At 53.2% G+C, this 24,219-nt stretch overlaps 2 protein-coding genes across 2 annotated transcripts; both read right to left on the minus strand.

The window, feature by feature from the left end:
* Nucleotides 1–932: 932 nt before the first annotated feature.
* Nucleotides 933–11,945, minus strand: LOC136139128 (fibroblast growth factor 11-like). The gene is made up of 6 exons (XM_065898025.1): nt 11,762–11,945; nt 9,975–10,085; nt 9,648–9,769; nt 8,844–9,042; nt 5,089–5,121; nt 933–985 (listed from the first exon to the last, which is right to left on the minus strand). The coding sequence occupies exons 1-6, from the start codon at nt 11,943–11,945 to the stop codon at nt 933–935; spliced, it is 702 nt and encodes a 233-aa protein (XP_065754097.1).
* Nucleotides 11,946–14,063: 2,118 nt separating this feature from the next.
* On the minus strand, nt 14,064–15,701 carry LOC136138191 (transmembrane protein 102-like). Its single transcript, XM_065896805.1, is given in 3 exon segments — nt 14,064–14,102; nt 14,104–15,386; nt 15,488–15,701. Coding segments are annotated over 3 exon segments (1,536 nt in total).
* Nucleotides 15,702–24,219: the final 8,518 nt, after the last annotated feature.

A 24,219-nucleotide genomic window follows, 5' to 3' on the forward strand; every position in this document is an offset into this window, starting at 1 on the left:
CCTGGCGGGGGTGGGGAGGGGTTCTTTGCTGAGGTCTTCTACCTCTTTCCTTTCCAGTAGTTTATTCCTCCTAATTCTCATCCCTCCCAATTACGAGCTTTGTGAACATCATTCTCCTATCGCAGACACCAAAAAAAGAAGGAACAGAGTGGGTGAGCAACTTCCCCTGGGTTACACAGCAGGAAGGTCTCTGTGGACAATAAGTTTCTTGGTGGCCACCGTCAGCAGAAGATGACAGAAAACGGTAAAGACCCCAGTCCTGTAATGTTCCCATCCATCTTTGCTCCGTGAATATCATAATCTCTCTCTGTGGCTGGGAAATGCCCACCTTGGTTTGGCAGTAGGGTTTGGATATTTTGGGGCATCTGAACCTTCCTCCATGTCCCTTCCCCTCTCTTTCTTACTCCCCACAGCTCATCAGTCTCCACCACAGGGCAATTCCAGTCCCTGCCTCCTGGTCTCTGCTCTCCTCTGGACCATGCTAGGGGCTGTCACCTACCCGGCGTGACACCATTGCCCTGCACAGTTGGTAGCCTCACTATCCTCGTTCTAGAGGTGAGGACACTGAAGTTCAGAGACGTCCAGTGACTTGTCCAAGGTAACACCCCAGGTAACGTGTAGGGCTGGGCTCTGATATCATGTCCTTAGCCCCCATGTCCAGGGCTCTCTCCTTTGCAGCCTACATGGAGTGGGGGCAGCCGTGCTTTCTTCCACTTTCCTGGGGAGTGGCTTTATTGGAGAAGAACACAAACTCCACAGTCGACATAAATGGAGCATTGACTCTGTACCAGGCTTGGCTTGAACTCCTTCAATCCTCACCACACCCTAAGCAGTGGGTACCACTACTCTCTTTGGTTTATAGCCAGGGAAACTGAGGCCCAGAGAGATGAGTGACTGATCCGAGTTAACATATCTAGTAGTTGACAGAAGTGTCAACTTGAACCCAGGACCGACAGCTTCAGTGCTGAAGAACGGTGCTGCCTTTCTGAAAGGAAAAGCACAGGTTTGAGAGAGCCATATAGGTCTGGGTTTGAAGCCCCGCTTTGCCACGTCTAGCTGGTGCCGTCTCTCTCACCTGGGCCCCTAGATATGCAACGGGGGTGCTGCCCTGCAGTGTTGGGTTGTGTGGACACAAGAGAAGCATCTAGAGATAAAGCTCATTATAAAGTTCTGGCCCTGGGCGCAGGGTAGGGGCTCAGTCAACCCGAGTTCCTTTCTTCTCTTTCTAGGCTTCAGCTAAGGTTCTCCGGTCTCAGCCCACGAAGGAAGGATCTTAGATTACAGGAAAGAGGGTGTCCTACTGAAGTTGGAGCCGGCTTCTTCCTGGTCCCAGGCAGCTTGCCCTTTTCATCTTCCTGGACCTCGCTCCGAGGGGCTGTGGGAGAGACTGTGCCCTGTGTCTCCCTCTCTGTTTTACAGCCTGAAGTTTAATCTTCTCCCCTCCCTCCCCACCCTGGTGTCCCCTTTCCACCTCCCTAGCACACTGCCCGTGGGTTTCTACCATGGAAAGGCCCTACTGCCTGAACTCCTATCTGCTTCCTGTGGTTAGTATTGGGGCAGGTTCTTTGAGTGGGAACATCTGTCTGAGTCACTGTGCCCTCCGCAGCTCCCACTGACTCAGCATTGGGCTTCCCTTCCTGTCCCCATCCCCCCCTCCCACAGGTGAGCTTCTCCCTGCTCCACTCTGACCACCGGCTCCTCCTTTACCAGCCGCTCAGAGCCTCTGAGAGAGGGCAGGGCTCAATTTCAAGGCTCCACTCCTTTTGAGCACCTGCTCTGAACCAAGCCCTGAGCTAAGCATTTTCTGTGCATTATCTTATTTGACTCTCAAAACGTCACTGTGTGGTCACGGTTAGTTACTAACTGTTTCCTCTTGGAGACTCAGGGAGGTTAAGGAGGTTAATTTACCCCAAATCGCAGAGCTAGGCAGAGCCATGACTCAAACCCATGTCTGGTGGACTCCAGATCCCAGGTTCTTAAACACACTGTCCTGTGTGATATTTGGTCCTGAAGCAGAGGGAAAGACAGACAAGCGTCCTTCTAGCTGGGAGTATTTGAATACCCCATCACAAGCTCAACTTTTGGGGAAAATTTGGCTCCTGGGCACCCACTTAGAAGTCAGAAGTTGCCCTGGGATTTCCCAGAGACCAAAGAAGGCCACCATGGGTGGGAGGGAGGAAGTGTGAATTTCCAGGGGCCGGAGGGGTTCTGAGTGCTTGGAGTCCAGTGGTGCTGGGCAGTCCAGTGGTGCTTTCCTGTAATCTAAGATCCTTCCTTCGTGGAGGGGTGGTTCTCATCTCCTCGGAGGTCTGGGTTACTTGGACTGGGCTGTTCATTCCCTAGCAGACCTTCACAGAGGGCCCTGTGTGTACTCACACTCTACCACCAAGGCTCTCTGGGTAGTAGAAGAGGCAGAAGTGGCAACAAGTATTGGCATGGCTGGTGACAAGGGCTGTGGTGGAAGCAGGCAAAGAAGGAAGGCTTTGAGGAAGGCTCTGAAGAAGGGCAAGGACCCACTCTCCCCAAGGTCTCGTGTAGAGTGATGAAAGGTCAGAGAGTGCTGGGTTCAAATCCAGGCTCTGACGCTTCTGACCTAGGGGATCTCCAGCAGATTTTCTCTGAGCTTCAGTTTTGCCATCATGAAATGGGGATGGTCCTGTCTACTTCACTGGAGTGTAGTGCCTGGTAAATAAGCCGGTTTTTTTTTTTTAATTGATTGATTGATTTGGGGCTGCGTTGGGTCTTCATTGCTGCATGCGAGCGGGGGCTACACTTCATTGAGTTCTGTGGACTTCTTATTGCAGTGGCTTCACTCGTTGCAGAGCATGGACTCTAGGCACATGGGCTTCAGTAGTTGCAGCACGTGGGCTCAGCAGTTTTGGCTCGCGGGCTCTAGAGCGTAGGCTCAGTAGTTGTGGTGCATGGGCTTAGTTGCTCCGTGGCATGTGGGATCTTCCCGGACCAGCTTGAAACCGTGTCCCCTACATTGGCAGGCGGATTCTTAACCACTGTGCCACCAGGGGAGTCCAATAAGGTGGGTTTTAAAGCCCTGAGAGGTATTGGATGCTAGTCTCTGTTTCCGTTCCCACCTTGTCCTGTCATCAAAAAATACTTGCAGGAAAAATCTTCCCAGCAGCCATGGTTGCTGTCAAAGTCAATGGCTTGATCCTCAAGTTAGACAGTAACTCTGAGCTCTACTCTTTTGGCCTGATCACAGAGGGTTTTAGATAAGAGATTGAGGTGAATTGGGGGTCACTCCCATACCTCTTCTTAAAAACAAAGCAAAAGAAAACAAAACAAGCAAACCAAAAAACCCCAAAACTAAAAATGTTGTTACAATGTCAGTTGATGGGGAATTGGGAACTTTAACTTGTAAAGATGCTACTTAACCCTCAAAACTGGGAGGCTTTACAGGCTGGGTTAAGAACACAGATTCGAGACCCAGACTATCTAGGTTTGCTTCTTGGCTCCATGATATTCAAGCTGAATGAACTTGGACACTTTTCTTATAATGCCCAGTATCCTTGCATCGGGCCTTATCTTCCTCAGCTGAGAATGGGGATCCTAAGAGTACTACTAGGGTCTTCCTCCTGGAGAACATGTGAGGCCAAAATAAGATAGCATGTGTCAGGAGCTAAGCACAGAACCTGGAGTATAGGAAGCTCTCAGAAAACATTAGCTGGTCTGTTACTGCTTGGAAACTGCAGTTTAGCCTTAGAGAGTGGCAGTGCTGGCCGGGACTCTGGGGTTATCTAGATGCATGGTTTTCACCTGGGGGGCTCCAGGGTGTGTGGATGTGCCACAGGAGCCCCTCGTCAGATTCCAGAGAGAAGTAGGCAGGCCCACATATCCTCTGCCTCTGCCCCTGCCCCCATCTCTTTCATAGCTTGGGGTTCCCTGTAAAAGTTGTTTGGATAAAAGTGTGTGTGTGTGTGTTGACAGGGTTGGGGGGTGGGTGGTTCTATTGGGATTTTTTAGAAGTTTGAAATCTACAGATTTGTGTCAGTGATTTCCAGCTCCCTCTACCCCATGTGGACCTTTGACAATCTTTTCATCATAAACCCCATGGTTTGAAGAATTTGGTCTACCTCCAAACTACATGTATTTAGCAATGATGTGTAAGATTTTTAGCTCTGGTTAAGGTGTTTTGGGAAGACCTTTGGCAACACTTACAATTAGGAATCGTCATTGTCTATTTCAGAGTCTGAGAAGAGACTGGGGCCCTAGGCCTGGGACTTGGGTCCCCTCCACTCCTTTTCCTACAGGGGACCACGTCTTCTGAGCACCTTCTATAGCATCATCTTATTTAACTTTCACAAGCATCCTTTGCTCCGATCTTCATTTTAGACTCAGAGAACAGAGCACGAAGGCATGTGTGGGCGTTGTTGTTGGTGGTATGTATCACTGCCCAGTATCACTCATTTGATAAATGGTTTTAAAAGTCCCAGCCCACTGAAGCTTTATTTATTTTCTGTATGAAAACTAGAGGCTTGTAGGATCTGTCCACTTTTTCCCAAATCGTCCCATCTCTTCTATACATTTCACTGTTATTTGGAATTCATTAATTGGTTCCCTATGTTAGCAGAGCTATGCAGGAAGGTACAGATGAGAGAACTGTGTTAAGCCACAAGTGGTCTGTGTTTGATTTCATTACTTGCATTTTCTCCACGATTCCACGCTACAGTTTATTCACACATACACATGAGCATACTCTAAGGAATACATGCTCAGAAACAAGGTGTCTGCAGCAGAACCCCAGACATATACACTCCACAACACGTCTGTTCTTTGAGGCATAAACATGGAAGCGGATGCACACACAGAGATGGTCAGATACTCGGACTCTTATATGTATCCAGATACAAAGAGCCATAGCTACACAGCATGCACACACATACACGTACACCCTAATTGAAATGAATTCTCTCTGAAGCCCGTTTGACCAGATGTCTTTGGAAGGAAGTAGGGATATAGGATTTACAAAAAGGAAAATTGCAACGATAACAGGGTAAACTTACATGCTCACTAAACTGGAAAAAGAAAAAGTTGGAGGGGAGTTGAATAATGACACCCAATGCTGAGGACTACTTTTTATAAAACAAGTGTCTTTATACATTGCCACTAACAAAGAAATGGTCGCTTTTTTGGGAAACATCTTTCTTATCGCTCCAGTAGTCAGATGTGTTTATACTCTCTTTTGCTGTAATTCCACTTCTAGGAAGTTAATCTAAAGAAGAACATCGACAAGAAGAAAATTTGACTTATAGAAAAGTAGCCACAACACTGTTACTTAGGAAATAGTGGTAGCCAGATAAATATCTACAATTAAATCCTGTCATCTCAGTTTGAGGCAATCTTTTCCAGCCACATCACAATGACAATTATGAAGACTAGGGAACATCACAGAAAATATTTATGATAAAGTCAGTGAAAAGAGCACAAAACTGGGAGTTCACTGTGGATGGGATGAGATGAAGATTTGTCTACAAAGAGCTAAACAATGGAAAGTGAGAAACGAACAGCTCTTTGAGAGAGATATGACTATTATTGATTTGGTTTTTTGTTTGTTTACTTTAATGTTGGTATAATAAAGATCTCTGTTCCCAAAGCTATCTGTAATATAAAAATCCCAATGTAAGCCAGCCTGACAGCTGCAGTAAAGATTTAACCCACTCGCGGATAATGGACCCTTAGCAACTCCTGTGTTCGAGGGGCTGTATACACAGACATGTACATCTCTAAGAATGCCATGCGTACATTGGACTTGGTCAGCCTCCCAGTCTCAACCTACAAGAGTCTTAAATGACAAGCTAAGAATTGTCCATGGTGCTTCACAAGCCTAAAGCTCACCTCTGTTATTCTTCCAAGTCCTAAACTTGAATATTTTCAGGTGATCTATTTAATACCAATATCTGACCTTGCAGCTCTTGATCCTTGGAGATAAGACTCCAGTTGGTGAAAAAAGTTATTCAGTAGGGCCAGAGACCAAATAAGGTCTAGCCTTTCCATGAACTAGCTCTGTGACCTTTGACCAAACTTGTTAGCATTCACTGAAAATTGACCGCTTTGGGTGCTGTGGTGGATGCCCTACACCAGAGGTCCTCAACCTTCAGGAGCGCCAGAATCACCTGGAGGGGGTTTCTTGTTGATACAGAGGTTACTGGGCCTCACACCCTGTGATAAGACTCAGTAGGACTGGAGTGGGGCCCAGGAATTTGCATTTCTAACAAGCTGCCAAGTGATGTTGAAGCTGCTGACCCAGTATGGAGGGCCACTTGCTCTACATATATTTTACTCAAAATAACCTTGCAAATGAAGTGCCTTAAATATTACTCCCATGAACTAAGAGGATAGAGAACTTGAGTGACTTGGAAAGTCATTTAATCTTCTTGGTAATGAGATTACCTCCTTCTCTTTCAAGAACTGAAATATGGAATTGATGAAACAATCCAGATACTAGTCATTTGCTCTGATGTGAATACCAATACACACACACACACACACACACACACACACACACACATCTTCCCCTCTATTATGGAGACCCACTGCCAGCCTGCCTTCTCAATATGAACTATCTCCAGGGGTCAGTTTCCTGTTTGTTTTTTGTTTTGTTTTTCAGTCAATGAGAATGAACTGACTTAGATGGTCAACTTAGAAACTTAGATGGTCAACTTAGAAACCTGCATGGTTTCTGCTGTCACCAGGGATCCTCAGCAAAGTGACAGCATGCACTGCTAGTGACTGCAGATGACCCAGGCTTTGTGGTCTCAGGCTTATCAGTGTATCCACTGTGCTGCCTGGGTGAGCTGGGTGCTGGGGCATGCAGAAGAGCTACTGCTTTGCAGCTGTGTGCCAGCAGTCCATCTCTGTGCATCTCAGCTGTAGTATGAGGAAAATAACACTGACCTTCATCAGGTAGTGGTGAGGGCTCAGTGAGCTGGCTGTGTAAAGAGCACAGACGGGTACCCAACAGAGATTTTCCTGGGACTTGATGAAATGGCTCCAGACTTGACATAAAAGAGTAAAAGGGTGAAAATAGCCAGAACACTTCTGGTTGAAACACAAAAAAACAACAAAAACAAGAGAGGGGAGCCTTACTTAACCAAATACCATGGCTCATTATGGCCAATGCAGTGATAAAGTAGGTGACCAATAAAAAGAAAGTCCATGAACAGAACCACGTATGTATGATGCTATGGTATGTGATATGGCTTGTATGTCACATCAATTCAAAAATTAGGCCTGGAAAAATGGCAGTCCATATGGAAGAAAAGATTAAATTGGATCCTTACGTTACACCATATGCAAGAATCAACTGCAGATGGTTAAATGTTAAAAATACGCCCCTGGGGCTTCCCTGGTGGCACAGTGGTTGAGAATCTGCCTGCTAATGCAGGGGACACGGGTTCGAGCCCTGGTCTGGGAGGATCCCACGTGCCGCGGAGCAACTAGGCCCGTGAGCCACAACTACTGAGCCTGTACGTGTGGAGCCTGTGCTCCGCAACAAGAGAGGCCGCGACAGTGAGAGGCCCGCACACTGCTGTGAAGAGTGGTCCCCGATTGCCCCAACTAGTGAAAGCCCTCGCACAGAAATGAAGACCCAACACAGCCAAAATAAATAAATTAATTAATAAACTCCTACCCCCATCATCTTCTTAAAAAAAATATGCCCCTGAAAATTTTAATAGAAAATTTTAATAGAAATATCTTTTGAACTTTGGAGAAGGGAAAGATTTCTTAAACAAGACACAAAAATGTTGACTCTAAAAGAAAAGAATGATACATTTTCTGTATTACAATTAAGAGTTTTCTTTCTTAAAAACACAACTTGAAAATAAGCTACAGGTACTTCCCTGGTGGTTCAGTGGTTAAGACTCCGTGCTCCCAGTGCAGGGGGCCTGGGCTCGATCCCTGGTCAGGGAACTAGATCCTGCATGCTGCAACTAAGACCGGCGCAGCCAAAGAAAGAAAGAAAGAAAAAAGAAAATAAGGTACAAATCGTAGAGTATATGGCAATCCACATCCTAACAAAGGATTATATAAGAATGTATCAAGAGCTCCTTGATATCTGTGAGAGACTCTGTTCTTCTTTAAAATGATTCAGAATATATTGCCCTACATCATTGGCTTTGTGCTTGGCCATGTAACTTCCTTGAGCCAACAGAATGTGAGCAGACAGGACATGTGTCATAGCTTAGCAGAAGCTTTAAAAGCATTGCAAGTTTCTTTTTCCTGGATGCTCTGCCAGGAGAATGACATATCCTAAACAAGAGCTGTTCCTTTAGCCTGAGCCCAGGAGTGGGAAGACGTGGGGCAAGGAGCTGACCCACAGGTTGGAGCAGAGATGCAACTGACCTGCAGACTTGAGAGCAAAAAGGAATGTTTCTTGTTATAAGCCACCGATTTGGAGGATGATGTGGGGGGGTTGTTATGGTAGCGAAAGCTGACCAATACGGAAACTAGTACCTAGCAGTGGGGTGCTGTGCTACCCAAAGAATAAAATGTGTGGTTTTGGTTTTGGGGCTGAGTGGCAGGCAGGGATGTAACTACTACAGGGGGCTGGAAAACCAGCAAGCTATGTAATGTAATAGGTAAACATTTGGAAAAACTCTCACATGTGATCATTCGGAAGGGCTCCCTTCCCCTACACTGCTCCTCTGGGAACCCACAGAAAGAGAGCTTCCCAAACCTCCAAAGACCAAAGCCTTCCTGGCTTGACCTGTCATAGCATGTGTCCTCTTAAAACACTTATAGTCCCTTAGCTGTGTGTCACTAAATGTCCATGTCAAGGTCAATACCGTCCAATGTGGTCCACCTCTTCCCTGGGGGTCCATACTCACCCTCCAGGAGCTTGGGCACAAAGTGGGCGGCTGCCTTGGTCTTCTTGACTCGATTTCCCTTCATGACTCGGCCCTCCTTGTCCAGGCCCATGTACCAGGCCCGGCCAGAACGACGCTGGCGATAGAGAGCACAGGCGTACAGGACGTAGTAATTCTCAAAGACGCACTCCTTAAAGTGACAGTCAGCTGTGAAATGTGGCTGAGGAGACAAAGACCCAGAAAGGCACACACAGACAGAAAGACAAAAAGACACATCACTGAACAGAAGGGAGCCCTGGGAAGAACAAGGCAGGATATAATCCATACGTTTGAGACTGGGGAGAGCCAACTTCTGAGTCCACGCAGGAACTGGGAGAAAGGGAGCATGAGGAAGAGTCTGATGGCCCCTCGAGGGCCGGGAACTAGACTTCTGGGGGCCTGGGATAAGAAGATAACTTCTCTCTGCTCTACTCCCAACCTCTCACCATCCAGGGCACCTGGAGGGAATTTCTGCTTGGAGGAGTTCCTGAATCCTTCCCCAGCATCCTGAATGACTCTGGGGAAGTGAGTAATAATGAGGTCTAGAGGAGGTTGGAGAAGACACAGGGGTCCTAAAAGGTTGAAAGAGTTGGACATTCAAAGAGCCTGGGTGTATTTAGGAGGCTATTGGAGGAGAAGGGATTGGAGGGACGCTAGAGGAGGTGCTTGGGAGCGGGCAGTGAGGACAGGGTGTCGCCAAGAGCTGGAGGGAGAGGAAGCCCTGAGCTGCAAAATATCTGTAGTTGGGAAGGCTGTAGCTAGGGGAGTTCCCTGACTCCAAGCCACTCTGCCCCCTTGTCTCAATGAGTTGTAGAGCAGCCCCTCAGCATTCATGGCCATGTAGTTACCCAGCTTGGCGCTCTCGATGGTGATTACACGGAGCCCCACAGGGATCAAGTTGAACTGGGCTAGGGGTGGGGAGAAGGGGTATCAGTACCCCAAGCATCCAATCCCCATCTGAGCCCCCCACTCAATTCTGATCCCAGTTCTACTTCTTCCTTTGCGGGGTCAAAGAGCCAGGCTGAAAACAACAGAACCTGAAGCCACAATAGGACTGTCATCTCCTATGCCTGCGCTCCCCCTTCCCACCCAGCAGCTGGATTCCCCTCTCACTGAAAGAGCTGGTGTCCTCTGGGGTGCCCTGGATGCTCCCGTCTGGATTCACCTGGAGGTAGAAACCCTGGCGGCAGAACAGTTTGGTGACGATGCCTTTGAGCTGAGGCTCTGGAGAGAGAGACATTCATCTTGGAACATGACATCTCTGTTCCCAGAAACATTGCTACACTTGGCGGGATCAGAGGAGAGAAAGAAAGGAGGATGGAGGGAAGGAAGAGGGTCCCAGGGCCCCAGCTCCCTGACCCTCTAAGCAAGCTCTCTCCCACCTCTCTTTGACTCCAGAGGAAGCTGGGGTGTGGGTCCCTTCTGCTTCCTCTTACCAGCTTTCAGTTTAATTGACTGAAATTTATTTAAAGGTTTAATTCCTACTCTACAGCTCAACCAGGATGGGGGGAGGGGAGAAGAAGGAAGAGGAAAGGGAGAGATACATGGAAACGCAGAGGACAGAGGGAGACAGGCAGAGCTGCTGAAAGTGCAGTGTGTTTGGGAATGTGGGGGGCATTAAGGTGACCCCAGGGTAGGGTCGCACCCTCAGGAGTGGGGGTGGGACTGGACCTGATGCTGATTCAGCACCTGCTGCTCCAGCTGCCGCTCGCTTCGCGCGGGCCTCGCCTTGGCCCACCGCCGGCCTGTCTGACACCGACCCATCTGTCTGTCTGTCTGTCTGTCAGTCTGCTGGCTCACGGGGGCCCAGCCCTCCCTGAGGCTCAGCCTCTCCCCTTCAGCCAGGTAACCCACCTGGGATGGGGGATATTCGGTACTAAACCAAGGAAATGGGGGAGGGGCCAGGGAGCTGGTGAGGCTGGCTGACTCACGTGGGGGCTGGGTCCCACTCAAAGGGTGGGCTGCTGACCATACCACTGCGGAGGGCCGGCGGCGGGGGGAGGAGGACGCCAGCGAGGGGGTGGGGGGTCTCCCCATAGGGGAGCTTAGAGTGGGCGGGAGCGAGGCCAGAGGGACTTCCCGCCTGTCGCACCGGGACGGGGACCACAGGCTAACCCTCACAACTCTCCCCACCTGGTGCTTGTGGCCAAGTTCCTGGTACCCCTTCGTAGACGGTACAACCCCCAGTTTCCGTGCGGGTATCCAGCCCTGTAGTGTGTCTGACTTCCTCGCGGCAGAGGGTCTCCTGAGCCTGTGGGGCCCGATTTCTGAGCCGTGTAGGCGGTCGTGGGGGATTGCCCATCTCCCTTCTTGAAGTGCAGGTCACGGGAGGGGTTCGCACAGAGGGAAGGACTGGCGAGGTAGTTGCAAGGACACCCAGGGGAGAGCTGGGGAGATTGGTACCGAGCCAGGCAAGCTCGACGAGGAGGAACGGATCCAAGGCTTGGAGGAGCGGGAGAACCGGGACAGGGATGGGGCTACCGGAGCCACAGAAACCCTTGGGGTGACCCAGGAGTCTGGAACCCCCAGGCCCCTCCACTGGGCATTGAAAGTATCGCGAGAGACGGCACATAGGCAGAGGATGGTGGGGGTGGGGACTCCTGTGTTGGGAGGGGTTGGCGAGCGGGAGCTTCCAGGCTTCGGGGCACCTGGCTTAGCCGCTCAAACCTTCCCCTTGTCCTCGAAAGCGAGGAGACTCGGAGTTATGGGCACGAGACAAGGGAAACTGAGGCATCGTCTGGCCGAGAGTTTGTGGTCCAGGCCCACCTCCTTAAACTTTCGGGGAGTCCCCGTCAGTCGGGCACTGCTATTCCGAGTCCCTGGCCTCAACCTCCTAGGCGGAGAGGCCCCCGGCCCAGAGACCCCTCCCCAGCCACTCACACGGGCAGTGGTTCGGTCACGTGGGCCGCCCCCCCCCCCCCCCCCGCACAGTCGCACCTTGGACAGCAGGATGAGGAGCTGCTTCTGGCAAAGGGACTTGGTGCTGCGGGGACACACGCGCCGCTGCGCCAACACGGGCCGGCTGCCCCCGGGCTCGTGGACCTCCCGCTTCTGCCGGATCAGGCTGCTGGCCAGTGCCGCCATGGCGCCCCGGGAGGAGACACCCCAAAACCGGCAGGCTCCCGGAGCACACTAGTCCCCCCCCCGGAGAAGCCCGCTAGCTCACCAGGACATGCTCTTGACTCTCCGGTCCGACTCGCCGCCTCACCCACGGGACCTGAGGATAAGCCCTAGACGACCCCATCCCAGGCACCAGCTCCCACCCTTGGGCCTCGTGGTAGCTTCGCCAGACCCAGCAGCCTATGTACCTCTCAGTTGACTCAACCCTCGACCTTTGCTCCCCACAGAAATCTCCCCCTTCTCTGATCTGCAATGTCCCTGTCCCCCACTAACACTATCCCAAAGCCAAGACCCTCAAATTTTCCAGGATGTGGTTCCAATATCCCCAGGCACCTTTCCACCCTATTTCCGGGCCCTGCACTCCTGCCAAAGCCATTCTTGTAATTTTAAGGGTGTGGGTCCTTAGCTTTGGGGATATTAGCTCACCCCACCCCTGCTGGGGTGCTGCCAGTGTCTAGGAAGAACCCAACCTTGGTGTCTTTTCTTTTGCCACCCTCGAAGTGAAGAATCCCCCACTGTTTTTCACTGAAATCCCCCAAAAACTATGCCTTGAAATATCCAGACTGTCGCCAATCAGCAAGAAGAGGTTCCCAGACCCTGTCTCTAGACGATACCGCTTTTTACCAGGTCACCCCCATTTCTAGTGGCACAGCATTCCAGCTGCTGAGCCCCTTTCCTCACCTTGTTACCATCCACTCCTTTTGAAGTCACCTCCAAATGCGCCCTTCCTAGTGGTTACACCAGGTGGTTGTCTGAAGGGCCCTGTGTCACCTCGGAATAAGGAGCATAGGTTTTTAGCTTTTTTCTTTTTTACTGGCAGCCCCTAATTTCCTCGGGGACAGCTGGTGCTGTTTAGATCCCACGCCCTCCAATCCAGCAAGCCCCCCGAGAGAGGAGGGCACCCACGTTGTCACAGGTCCCCAAATGTGAACAGACCCGCTATAAGTCAGAGCGCATCAGAGCTTTCTGTGACACGGTTTCCTTGTCCTCCCCGGGACTGCCTATAGCGCCCCCTCTTCCTTCCCCGACGCCCCTCAACCTGTCTGGTCTTGTCGATCCGGGCACGGCTGGCGCTGGCTCTGGTTCCAGGTTCCTCTCTCCCCGTAGCCCGCAAGCGGAGCTTCCCCCCACGCCCGGCTAGGCATCCCAGAACCCAGGAAGGAGTGAGGGTGCCTCCGCAGACCGCCCTCGTCTGACGAAGTGAGCGCTGGGCCTGGCGGCTGGACCAAGCGGAGCGGCGGCAGCGGCGGCAGCGGTAGCGGCTGTGGGAAGCTGAGGCGGCGGCGGCGGCGACAGCGGCTTCCCCCTCTCCCGAGAGCCGGTCCAGGGGCGGGGCAGGGGGCGGCGACGCCGGGAAAGAGGGGGAGGTGAAGCTGGGCCGGCAGAACCCCGGGGTTCCTTGGAGGCAGGGAGTGGAGATGGTCTTAGAGACAGGAGGAGCCGAGGCAAAGCCGCATATCTCGCATGTCTCCGGGTTCAGAGGAGGAGGGACAAGGAGGCGACTTCACTGAATGGAACTCTGGATGGGGAGAGAGGTTGGGCTTAGATAGATGGAATGGCGGATGCCCCGAGAATGGAGAAAGGGACCCTACTGCCCGGGATGGAGGACAGAACTGGATGAGGAAGGTGGGGGGAATAACTGAAGAGATAGAGGTGGTGGTGAGGTCTATCCTGGGGTGAAATCCGGCCTCCTTAATGTCTCTGCTTTTTGTGAGACAAGTTTGTCAGTCCCTGGTCTCCATACCTTTCTCCTTTACACGTTTTTTCAGCAAATATATTACCCCCACCCCTATTGACTCCTAAGAGAAAAGACCATAAGAACTGGAGGGAGATGGATGCCAGAGGCTGCACCGGAGTGGGAGGGGTGCTGGCCACAGATTTGGAAAGTGGAGAGGCCAGAATGGAACGACCTGTGCCAGGGATGGGGCGGGAGGAGGGTAGGAGGAACCGGCAAGGAGTCCTTCTAGAACGGGCTCTTTGCGCCCAAAGCGCTCAGCCGGTCTCCCAGGTGAGGGGAGAACAGTCCCCTCCACATCCCGCTGGCCAACAGAAGCACATTCCAGGTTAGTAGGAACAGCGTCTTTAATTGGCCCCGCCTCCCACGCCGGCTAAGCCACCCCTCCTTGCCTGCAGCCTTGGCCTCTTCCACAGCCGCGCGCAGGGCGCGGGCAGGGTCCCTGCGAAGCAGGGCCAACGCCCCGAGCAGCGAAGCGGCGCCGTCCCCCGCACGGAGCTTTTGGCCACTCAGAAAATAGTGGGGCAGCGCCCCGGCCTTGAGCACCCGGCCCGGCTCATCCAGCAGCCCTAGGCAGCAGGCGCCCGCATTCTCGGCTCGCACCAGATAGAGCGCGGGCAGCCGCTCACACGCCCAGTAGAGCAACGTCCACAGGAGGTAGGGCGCTGCGACCCTAGTCCTGGCCACCAGAGGGCGCAGCAGCGCCTGGGCCGCCGCGTGCGCTTGCAGCAGGGGAACGGATATGCGCGTCTTGAGCGCCAGCTCTTGGTGGGCGAAGCAGAACTGCCAGCCGGAGGCATACGGCTGTTCTGTGTCGCTCCCGCCGCCGCCGGGCACCAGGTAGAAGGAAGACGACGCTGAGGCCAGCGGGCCAGCCCACGAGTGGCTCTGAGCCCCCTGGGGCCAGCCGGCCATGGACACCACGGGGGTCAAGTCGAAAAGCAGGAGGCGGCGCGGGGGCCCGGGCGTAGCCAGGAGGATGGTGGTGACCCCCGCGTGGCGGGCTGCGTGGACCAAGCGCGGGGCACCCGGAACCGGAAACGGGGACTCAGTGACCGCAGCCAGCGAAGCAGAGAACCAGGCAGCCACCTGGGCGGGGCACAATGTGGGCCACGCCTCCGGAGCCTCCAATGGCTGTGGCACTGGGCTAACGTCGGTTGCTTTGGTGACGTCAACATTCGTTTTCTTCAGTGGTGAGGGAAAGTCAACATCGGTTACGTCTTGTTGAGGCAACTCTGGCACTGAAACATTACTAGGTGAGTTTTCCAAAGACTCGTGTGCTTCAGGCTCAGTGAGGTGTCGGTGGTCCATGGAGATTTGCGGATCCTTGGGAGATTCTTTGCTTCGGGCTGGGTGGATCGAATCACCTCCTCCTGGGACTGGGGGTCCTAGGCAGTCCTGCCATGCCTCCCCGACCAAGGTTCCACGTAGCTGCTCTGGGAGGAAGAGCCATGTGTAACAGGATCCCACGTCTGGTTGCAGCTCCTGCCCAGTGCTATCTAGACAAAGCACGGGCACCAGGAGTGTGAAGCCGGCCTCGTAATGAGGTCCCCGAGCATCAGGACCTAGAGGTGCAGGCCCCAGATCCAGGGAACCCTCGCGAAGCCCACAACGAAGCAGCAGGAGCTCTGCATGAGGAGGAAAGCAAAGGTCCCGGCGGTGAACGAGACGTAAGGAAAGTTAAGGGATCGTAAAGTCGTGATCCAGAGCCGGGGCGGGGTGAGGCGGAGCTGAGAGCTGCAAGTTCCCGAAGGTTGGGAGGGTGACTTACCAAGCAAAGAGAAAACAAAGTCCTTGGCCAGGAAGAGATTTGGTCCTGGCTTGAGACCTTCACTCCAGCTTGCCTGCACACCCAGCTCCTGGATCAGCTGGGTTAGTTCCTGCAGCTGTGCCCCAGAGCAGAAGTCGATGTCCGTGAGCGGCTGGGCTGGGGCTTGGGGCGGTGGGCCCCACCAGGGAGCACTCCCCCAGACCGCAGAAGCCATATGGCTCTGTCGATTGAGGGCTAGGAAATACACAGACGGGAGGAAGCCAAGACGGGCCGTACCTTTTGCTGCAGAAAACTGACCCCAGTTCTTTTCTCTCCCAGAGGCCAAGAGGGTTCCCAAGACACAGTCTACCAATGGGTCTGCATATGAAGGGCCCTAAATTTAGTCTTGAAAGAGAACAAATAAATACATCCTCCGTCCTTGCCCTTTTCTCATATGCTAGTCCCCACCCCCATGAAACGGTTCACCTGACTCAGCAGGTAGAAAGTAACGGTTTGGGTCCTCCTAACGAATGCAGTAACCTCCTTCGCTGCCCCTTGTCTACGTCCCCCTTACCGCTTTTCAGAAGAGGCTAGTGGTTTGCAACTTCCCTCTTAGGTTAGCTACAAAGGCTGGGAAGAGAATGGATAGGAAGATTGAACAGGTAACTACTTCCTGCTGCCTGTAAGGCCACGCTCCTAAATTATAACCACGCTGCTTTCTGGAGACTGTCTGGGTGGTTCTGGACCAGCCCGGCCTCCCGTCAGAGTTCAGTCACTCCTTTCGCTCTGCAGAGATCTCGCAGCTATCCTGGGAGTGGTAGTTTGTCTTCAAAGCTACCAGGGCATTGGGGCCACGCCCCCACATCCTTCCCTGTTCCCTTGAAGTAGTGCCTGATGGAAGTTGTAGTTTCTATGGAGATATGCTATTCTGTGTCTTTATGATAAACTATTCTGTGTCTGTACAAGGCCAGGTGAACCGCACAAACACTCCTTGGGGTTAGAACAGAGGCCTAATAGGATGGATCTGAATAGCAAACCATAATGAGGGACATACCCCCTAGGGCATGTGGAGAAATAAGGGACTCTATATCTCACTTGGGAGTAGAGGAGCCCTGGTCATTTAAATCTAGAATGGTTCTTGCATGCAATTATAACTTCACTTTAGAGATGAGACCGCAAGCCTAGAGAGGTTGCACATGACTTGTCCAAGGTCAGAGCTCAGCCAGAGAGCTGTTGGAAATGGGCTCTCCAGCTGGGACATAACTCCTTGGAAGGGGTGGTGGTAACGTTAGACAAGAACACACTGATAGTGTGCATGTAGTGACCCAGGGCTGAACATCTGACTCAGGGAAGGGACATGTTAGTGTTGCCGACCTCAGACACACAAGTGGTGGCAGGGAAATCACTTTGGAATCTCGTAGCTTACGTGTGTATACAGAAGAGTTATCAGGACTGAAAATCAAGTCCAGAGGAGAGACCAGATGGGCTAGGGCAGGGCAATGAAAAATTATCAGGGGAAGGAAATGGCTTTCAGCGACCAGTGCTATCATGGACACAGCTTACGTCCAGGATGAAACTAGGAGCCAGAATAATAGGACAGAAAGATAGGACACCAGAGACACGCTCACAGATTAGACCAATGCATACTGGACCAGGAATTCTTACATGCCTTTTCCCCAGGGGTCTGTCTCCACAGTGAACTAGGCCAAGTCCATGGGCAAGAAAATTTAGCGGAGACACCTGGAAAAATTGAGAGGCCTATGAAGGAGGGGACCCTCAGAATCCAGGGCTCAATTTGGGGAGCCTAAAACACAAGGTTTCCTAGTCTCTGACAAAGAGAGGTCTTCTCCCTCAGTAACCAAGAGCCCCAAACGCAGTCCAGAACGGGGGAGGCAAGTTTCCATACATCTGGTCGTGACCCAAGAGACCAGATGAGGAAAACTGAAGCCTGGACCGTTTCTCACATTCTGGGGAAATCAGGCATTGGCTGTCCAGCCCCACATCTTACCTCCTCCCCAGAGGGTGGCTTCTGAGCCACCCTAAAAAGAGCTAAGTTCTCTGGGCTCTGGGGGAGCTTTAAGATGCTGGGGGTGGGTGACAGGGAAAGGAAAACTGCTCTAAACTCTAAAGCACTGTTCTCCAATACCATGTTCCATGATGATGGAAATGTTCTAAATCTGTGCCGTCCAATGCAGTAGCCGCTAGCTCCATGTGCCTACTGAGCACTTAGAAGGTCGTGGCACTGAGGAACAGAATTTTTTTTTTTTTTTTTTTTGGCCAAACCATGAAGCTTGCGGGGTCTGAGTTCCCAGACCAGGGACTGAAACCCAGCCACAGCAGTGAAAGCGCTAGGTCCCAACACCTGGACCGCCAGGGAACAGAATTGGATGCCAGGGAAATTCCGTTCCCTGAGGAAGAGAATTTTTAACTTAATTTTTAACAGCATTAAATTTCCTTAAGTTTAACTAATTTACATTCTAATAGGCATTTGGCTAGCGGCTACTGTAATTGACAATGCAGCTCTAGGGCCTTGGGGATGACAGATTCAGCTAGACAGCGATGGACGGAAAGCAGGGATAGCTTAGGTCCTCATCAGGCCCTGTGGGATGGATGTCCTCAAACAACCGCAGAACACTTCTCTTGTCTCTTTATTCCTCATGCATATCTGTCCCCTCTTTTGCTAAGTTGCTCATCACACACTGATATCCCCACTCCTTGATGGTCTCCGGTGAGCTGTTGGATGTCTCTCGGTGAAGGCGCCTGGGAGACAGAGCTTCTCACTTGTCCCTGCCTGCTCTGAACTGTCTCTGGCGAGCGTCAAAGACCACATGCCCGAGCTGGGTGCCTGACCCAGGACAGTAGGGCTTCCAGCTGGTTTTGGGAGGCATAGACATCTGGCAATAATTCTGGCAGGCTGGAGGAACTGTATCCATGGGGTGGTACACCCGTTCTTGGCTGCCTACTTGCCGGGAGTGTGATTGCAGCGCAATCAGCACAGGTACCTCTGAGAAGGTTAGCAGGTCATTGTAGGCCACCTGAGTCTTGGGAGAGTAGGAGTTCTGACTGGGTGGAATAGAAGTCCATGGTATGTGCTGCCCTGCATCCTTGTGGAGGCCAGGATTTGGGATAAGGCATGAGTTGTTATGGAGGCCTGATCTCTGGGATAAGCCAGAGTATTGAGTAAGGGCTGGACTCTTATGGGGGCCAGGAAGCTTGTGGCGGCCTGGATGTTGAGCAAGGCCTGTGTTCTTGGGGAGGCCTGGGTCTTGGATGAGACCTGGACTGTTGTGGATGCCTGGGTTTGTGGTAAGGCTTGGGTTTCTGGAAACTATGCAGACTTTGGAAGGGCCTGGGGTCCTTGGGAGGACAGAGCCTTGGTTGAGGCCTAGACTCTCATGAAGTTCAGGGGGTTGGGCCTGGCTTGGGGTTTGGGAAGTAGTGGATAACTGGGGAGGGATGGGGCCCTGGGAAGACAGGTCAGACTGAGAAGACTTGGAGGTTGGGGGAAAGGTGGGGGATCGTATTAAGGTGGAGGGCTTCTGGTGGATGCTGTGTTGATGAAGGACCCAGCATCCGGGAGAAACAAGCGGTAGATAAACAGTGTATGGTGGAGGCATGTTGCATGGTGAGTTCTGGGCACTGTTTGGAGAATGGAAGCAAGGTTGAGAAGGTAAAGCTGGGTAGACTGGAGTCTGGTGGTCCGTGTTTCTCTTCTCAGACCTGCAAGCAAGGAAGCTGCAGTAAGGGACTGTCCTGGACTGTACAGATTTGTCTTTGGCATCATTTGAGATCTTCCATTCCATATTCCCCAACTCCAGGTAACCCAGTATGGATGCTGTGGAGGGCTAGTACATTTCTTGAGTGCTCAGCTGTACCAGAGCTCACCAGACCATGCCCCTCTTGGAGCCTGGAGAGGGTACCCAAGTCCTTTCTGGAATACCCAGAGTTCTGAGGGGGACACACATGGAATGAGTTCTGCTTTACCCTGCGGACATCGCAGACCACACGGCCGGAGGAGAGGCCTTGGCTGAAGGCAGACATGGTAGAGAGAATAGTATCTAGGATGTGGGTAGGGGTGGTGGAAGGGACTGGAGTGGTCCTGAGGACCATGACCAGCGCTGGGACAGAGGTTGTGGCAGAGGTCAGGACAGGGGCTGCTGTAGGGGCTAGGGCAGGAGTAGTAGCATGGGCAGAAGGTTGGGGAGGGACCAGAGTGCTGGCATGGGTAAAGGTCAGATGAGCATGGGTCAGGGTGCAGACAGATGTTTGGCCCAGGGACTGGGCTGAGGCATGTGAGGGGGCCTGGGCTTGGGCCTGGGCTGGGGTATGGGCTGAGGTATGCTCAGGGCCCTGGACCTGGGCAGGGCTGTGCTCAGGGGTGAGGGCTGGGGAGGGGGTCTGGGCCTGGGGGGGGTGTGCTCAGGGGGGTGGAATGTGGAGCAAGTCTGGGCCTGAGGTGGGGTGTGCTCAGAGTGGTGGGTGGAGGAGAAGGTGTGGGCTTTGGCAGGAGTGTTCCCAGTGGGGTGCACTAGGGAGAAGGCCTGGGCCCAGGCGTGGCCTCGGGAGCAGGTCTCTGACGGGGTGGGGGTGCTCAGTGGGGAGGGCTGAGGAGAAGGTCTGCGCCTTAGCAGGACCATGCGCAGTGGCCTGAACTGGGGGGCGGGTCTGGGCCCGGGCTGGGGCCTGGGCTGTGTCAGAGTGTGTGGTCTTTGTCTTGCTCTCTTGGGGCAGGTGGAGTGGAAGCACGTCCACCTTGCTCATCCTGCGGAGCTTGGAAGATGTCTCTTACCTGGTGTAAAAGTTGGCTTGGGACTTTAAGGCTGTGACAGGAGGGGCCTTCCCAGCTCCCACTACCCGCTCCTTCCACAGTCTCCGTGGAGCCTCCGTGGAAGCCCCAGCCCGTCCACACTGAGGCGGCATCCAGCAGCACTTAGAAGCCTTCTCATCTTTTTTGTCTGCTTTCCGGGAGTCAAGGTGGTTTGTGTGCCCGAGCGGGAAGCGTGGGCGATGGCGGAAGCGGGAAGAAACTCTTGAGCACAGGTTCTTGGGCTCCACGGGGCAGCGCCTGCGCGTGCGACGGCTGCCTGCACGGCTGGCTTGCTTGTCTGCGGGGAAAGGCGAGATGGGTCAGGTCCAGGGTTTCTGAGGGGCTGAGAATCAAGGCAGGGATAGAAGAAAGGGGACAGGCCCACATCCCCTGAGCTCACGCTGGCGCCCACTCACCTTTGGGGAAAAGATGATTGAAAAGTGCCCGCAAGAATCTCTTCAGATGCCTCCAGAGCTGAGGAAAGAAGGGGAGGGGGGAGGCCGGGAGCAGGGTGAGCCCTGAAATCCAACCCTTGTGCGGCCACACCCCAGCAGCCCTCCCACCTCAGCCCCTTCAAGGCCCCATGGCTCCCCCAACCCCGCTGCCCAGATCCTGCCCTTACCATAGTCACCACGTGGATCCCCACGATGAGGAAGATCAAGCTGACGAGGGGCAGAAGAACTGAGTCTTCTTGCTCCTGGCATTTCCTGGGGATGGGGCCAGGGCACGGCTCGGCTCCATAGTAGGTTCTCTCACCCATGGCCGGGGGTCCCAGGACTGCCTGGGGCCCCTGCCCTCCGCTTTTAACTCGGAGAGAGGCTGGGTCATAATGGGGCAGGTAGTGAGGTCACAGTGAGGGAGGGGCATTCCCTGGTAACCAGAGTGGCATTCCCTGGTAACCAGGGTCAGGTAAGCTGAGCCTGGACAGTCAAACAGGGCCCGAAGGCCGGCACACGTCCCCTCGAGCGGTCAATCATTCGCTCACCGCCCGCTGACTCACTTGTTCAAATGACACATTCCGTCTCTTGGCCCCTCTTTAGACTAGGAAGACCTTGGCCTCAGAGCCCTGCGGAAGGCCTGGCTGGAGTCCAGAGCCTCAGCCTTCTTCATGCCCTTCACTGGGCCTGGAGCTGGACCTGCCCAGATGTGGAACCTCCCAGTTTGGAAGCAGCTTCTTGTACGAGACTCTTTGGGGACAGGGCAAGCTGACACACAGAGGAGGTGCCCAGAGACCAGAGGTTTGGAGTCTGCAGCTGCAGATGTACTTAGTGCATGGTATAGGACCAGGAGGGGCCTGCTGGCAGAACTGTGGCCACTAAACCAAGGGGACCCTCAGGCCAAGAAGGGGACACTGGCTTCTTATTGCAGGAAGCCAGGGGCAGAGACCCAGGCTGGCAGAAGGAGTGGTGCTTCCAAGCCACAGACCACCAATGTTTCCTGGACTCTGGCGCTCTTTATTCCTCTCTCCATGCCCTTCCCCCCCCAACCCCCACGCCCGCCCCCATTTGCCGCCGGTCAGTTCATTTTCCCAGTCTGGCTCCTGTGCAGAGAGGGCCTCGAGGCCGAAGTGGAAGGTAGCAGCGAGTCGGCCCGTGCTTGGCTCTCCTGCGGTTGCCGCTTCAGCTCCAGGCCGTCATACACCTGGTAGTTGGCATTGCCCCCCGGGTTCCGGCTGAGTGGCATGAAGGTGGGCGGGGGTGGAGGGTGCTCGGTAGCCTGGACGTCGGGCAGGGGCTGGGAGGGGCGGAGGAGCAGCGCTGAGCTGGGAGCCGGGGCCCGCTTGTACGAGGCCTCGGCCAGCACCGTGAGGGAGGCGGACGTGGCCAGAGGGCGCCGCACGGGCAGCATCTCGGCCCATTCTGCCGCCCGGCGCCACACCTCGTGGGGATCCCGGGAGTAGTTCAAGTGTCCCGTGGAGGGCTGCGGGCTGCGGTTGGGCTGGCTGTGAGCACAGCTGGGGCGGCTCCGTCCTTGGACCGGGGGGCGGGAGTTGCACTGCCAGGTTTCGGGCCGGCAGCCCAGGAATTCTTACATTCCTTTTTCCCAGGAGTCTGTCTCCACAGTGAACTAGGCCATGTCCATGGGCAAGAAAATTTAGTGGAGACACCTGGAAAAATTGAGAGGCCTATGAAGGAGGGGACCCTCAGAATCCAGGGCTCAATTTGGGGAGCCTAAAACACAAGGTTTCCTAGTCTCTGACAAAGAGAGGTCTTCTCCCTCAGTAACCAAGAGCCCCAAACGCAGTCCAGAACGGGGGAGGCAAGTTTCCATACATCTGGTCGTGACCCAAGAGACCAGATGAGGAAAACTGAAGCCTGGACCGTTTCTCACATTCTGGGGAAATCAGGCATTGGCTGTCCAGCCCCACATCTTACCTCCTCCCCAGAGGGTGGCTTCTGAGCCACCCTAAAAAGAGCTAAGTTCTCTGGGCTCTGGGGGAGCTTTAAGATGCTGGGGGTGGGTGACAGGGAAAGGAAAACTGCTCTAAACTCTAAAGCACTGTTCTCCAATACCATGTTCCATGATGATGGAAATGTTCTAAATCTGTGCCGTCCAATGCAGTAGCCGCTAGCTCCATGTGCCTACTGAGCACTTAGAAGGTCGTGGCACTGAGGAACAGAATTTTTTTTTTTTTTTTGGCCAAACCATGAAGCTTGCGGGGTCTGAGTTCCCCGACCAGGGATTGAACCCCAGCCACAGCAGTGTAAATGCCAGGTCCCACAACTGGACTGCCCGGGAACAGAATTGAATGCCAGGAAATTCCGTTCCCTGAGGAAGAAAATTTTTTACTTAATTTTTAACAGAATTAAATTTCGTTAATTTTAAGTAATTTACATTCTAATAGGCATTTGGCTAGTGGCTACTGTAATTGACAATGCAGCTCTAGGGCCTTGGGTATAACGGATTTAACTAGACAGCGATGGAGGGAAAGCAGGGATAGTTTAGGTCCTCATCAGGCCCTGTGGGATGGGGCTGGGGTGAATGTCCTCAAACAACCGCAGAACACTTCTCTTGCCTCTTTATTCCTCATGCATATCTGTCCCCTCTTTTTTAAGTTGCTCATCACACACTGATATCCCCACTCCTTGATGGTCTCCGGTGAGTTGTTGGATGTCTCTCGGTGAAGGCGCCTGGGAGACAGAGCTTCTCACTTGTCCCTGCCTGCTCTGAACTGTCTCTGGTGGGCGTCAAAGACCACATGCCCGAGCCGGGTGCCTGACCCAGGACAGTAGGGCTTCCAGCTGGTTTTGGGAGGCGTAGACATCTGGCGATAGTTTTGGCAGGCTGGAGGAACTGTATCCATGGGGTGGTACACCCAGTCTTGGCTGCCTGCTCGCTGGGAGGATGATTGCAGCTCAATCAGTACAGGTACTTCTGAGAAGGTTTGCAGGTCATTGTAGGCCACCTGAGCCTTGGGAGAGCAGGAGTTCTGACTGGGTGGGACAGAAGTCCATGGTATGTGCTGCCCAGCACCCTCCTTTCGAGGAACTGCCTCAGATATAAATGACTTTCTGGTCTGATGTGGGCCCAAAACTTGGACAGATTCAGTTCCTAGAGGGTTCTGGTGGAGGCCAGGGTTTGGGATAAGGCATGAGTTGTTATGGAGGCCTGATCTCTTGGATAAGCCAGAGTCTTGAGTAAGGGCTGGACACTTATGGGGGCCAGGATCTCGATTACTTCCTGAGTACTTGTGGAAGTTAGGGTCATGGGTATGTTCTGAGCTCCTGTAATTTCCAGCATCTTGGGTAAGGCCACATCTCCTTTTGACTTCAGTGGCTTGGGTAAGGCCTGGATTCTTACGGAGGTCAGAATCTTGAGTAAGGCCTTGGCTCCTGCAGACTCCAGAATCTTGGGTAAGACCTGGATTCTTGTAGTCTCCTGAGTCTTGGATAAGGCTTGAGCCCTTATGGAGCCGAAGGGTTTCAACAAGGCCTGGGCTCTTCAG

The sequence above is a fragment of the Phocoena phocoena genome, chromosome 19 (assembly GCF_963924675.1).
Source record: "Phocoena phocoena chromosome 19, mPhoPho1.1, whole genome shotgun sequence".
In the NCBI taxonomy this organism is placed as follows: domain Eukaryota; kingdom Metazoa; phylum Chordata; class Mammalia; order Artiodactyla; family Phocoenidae; genus Phocoena; species Phocoena phocoena.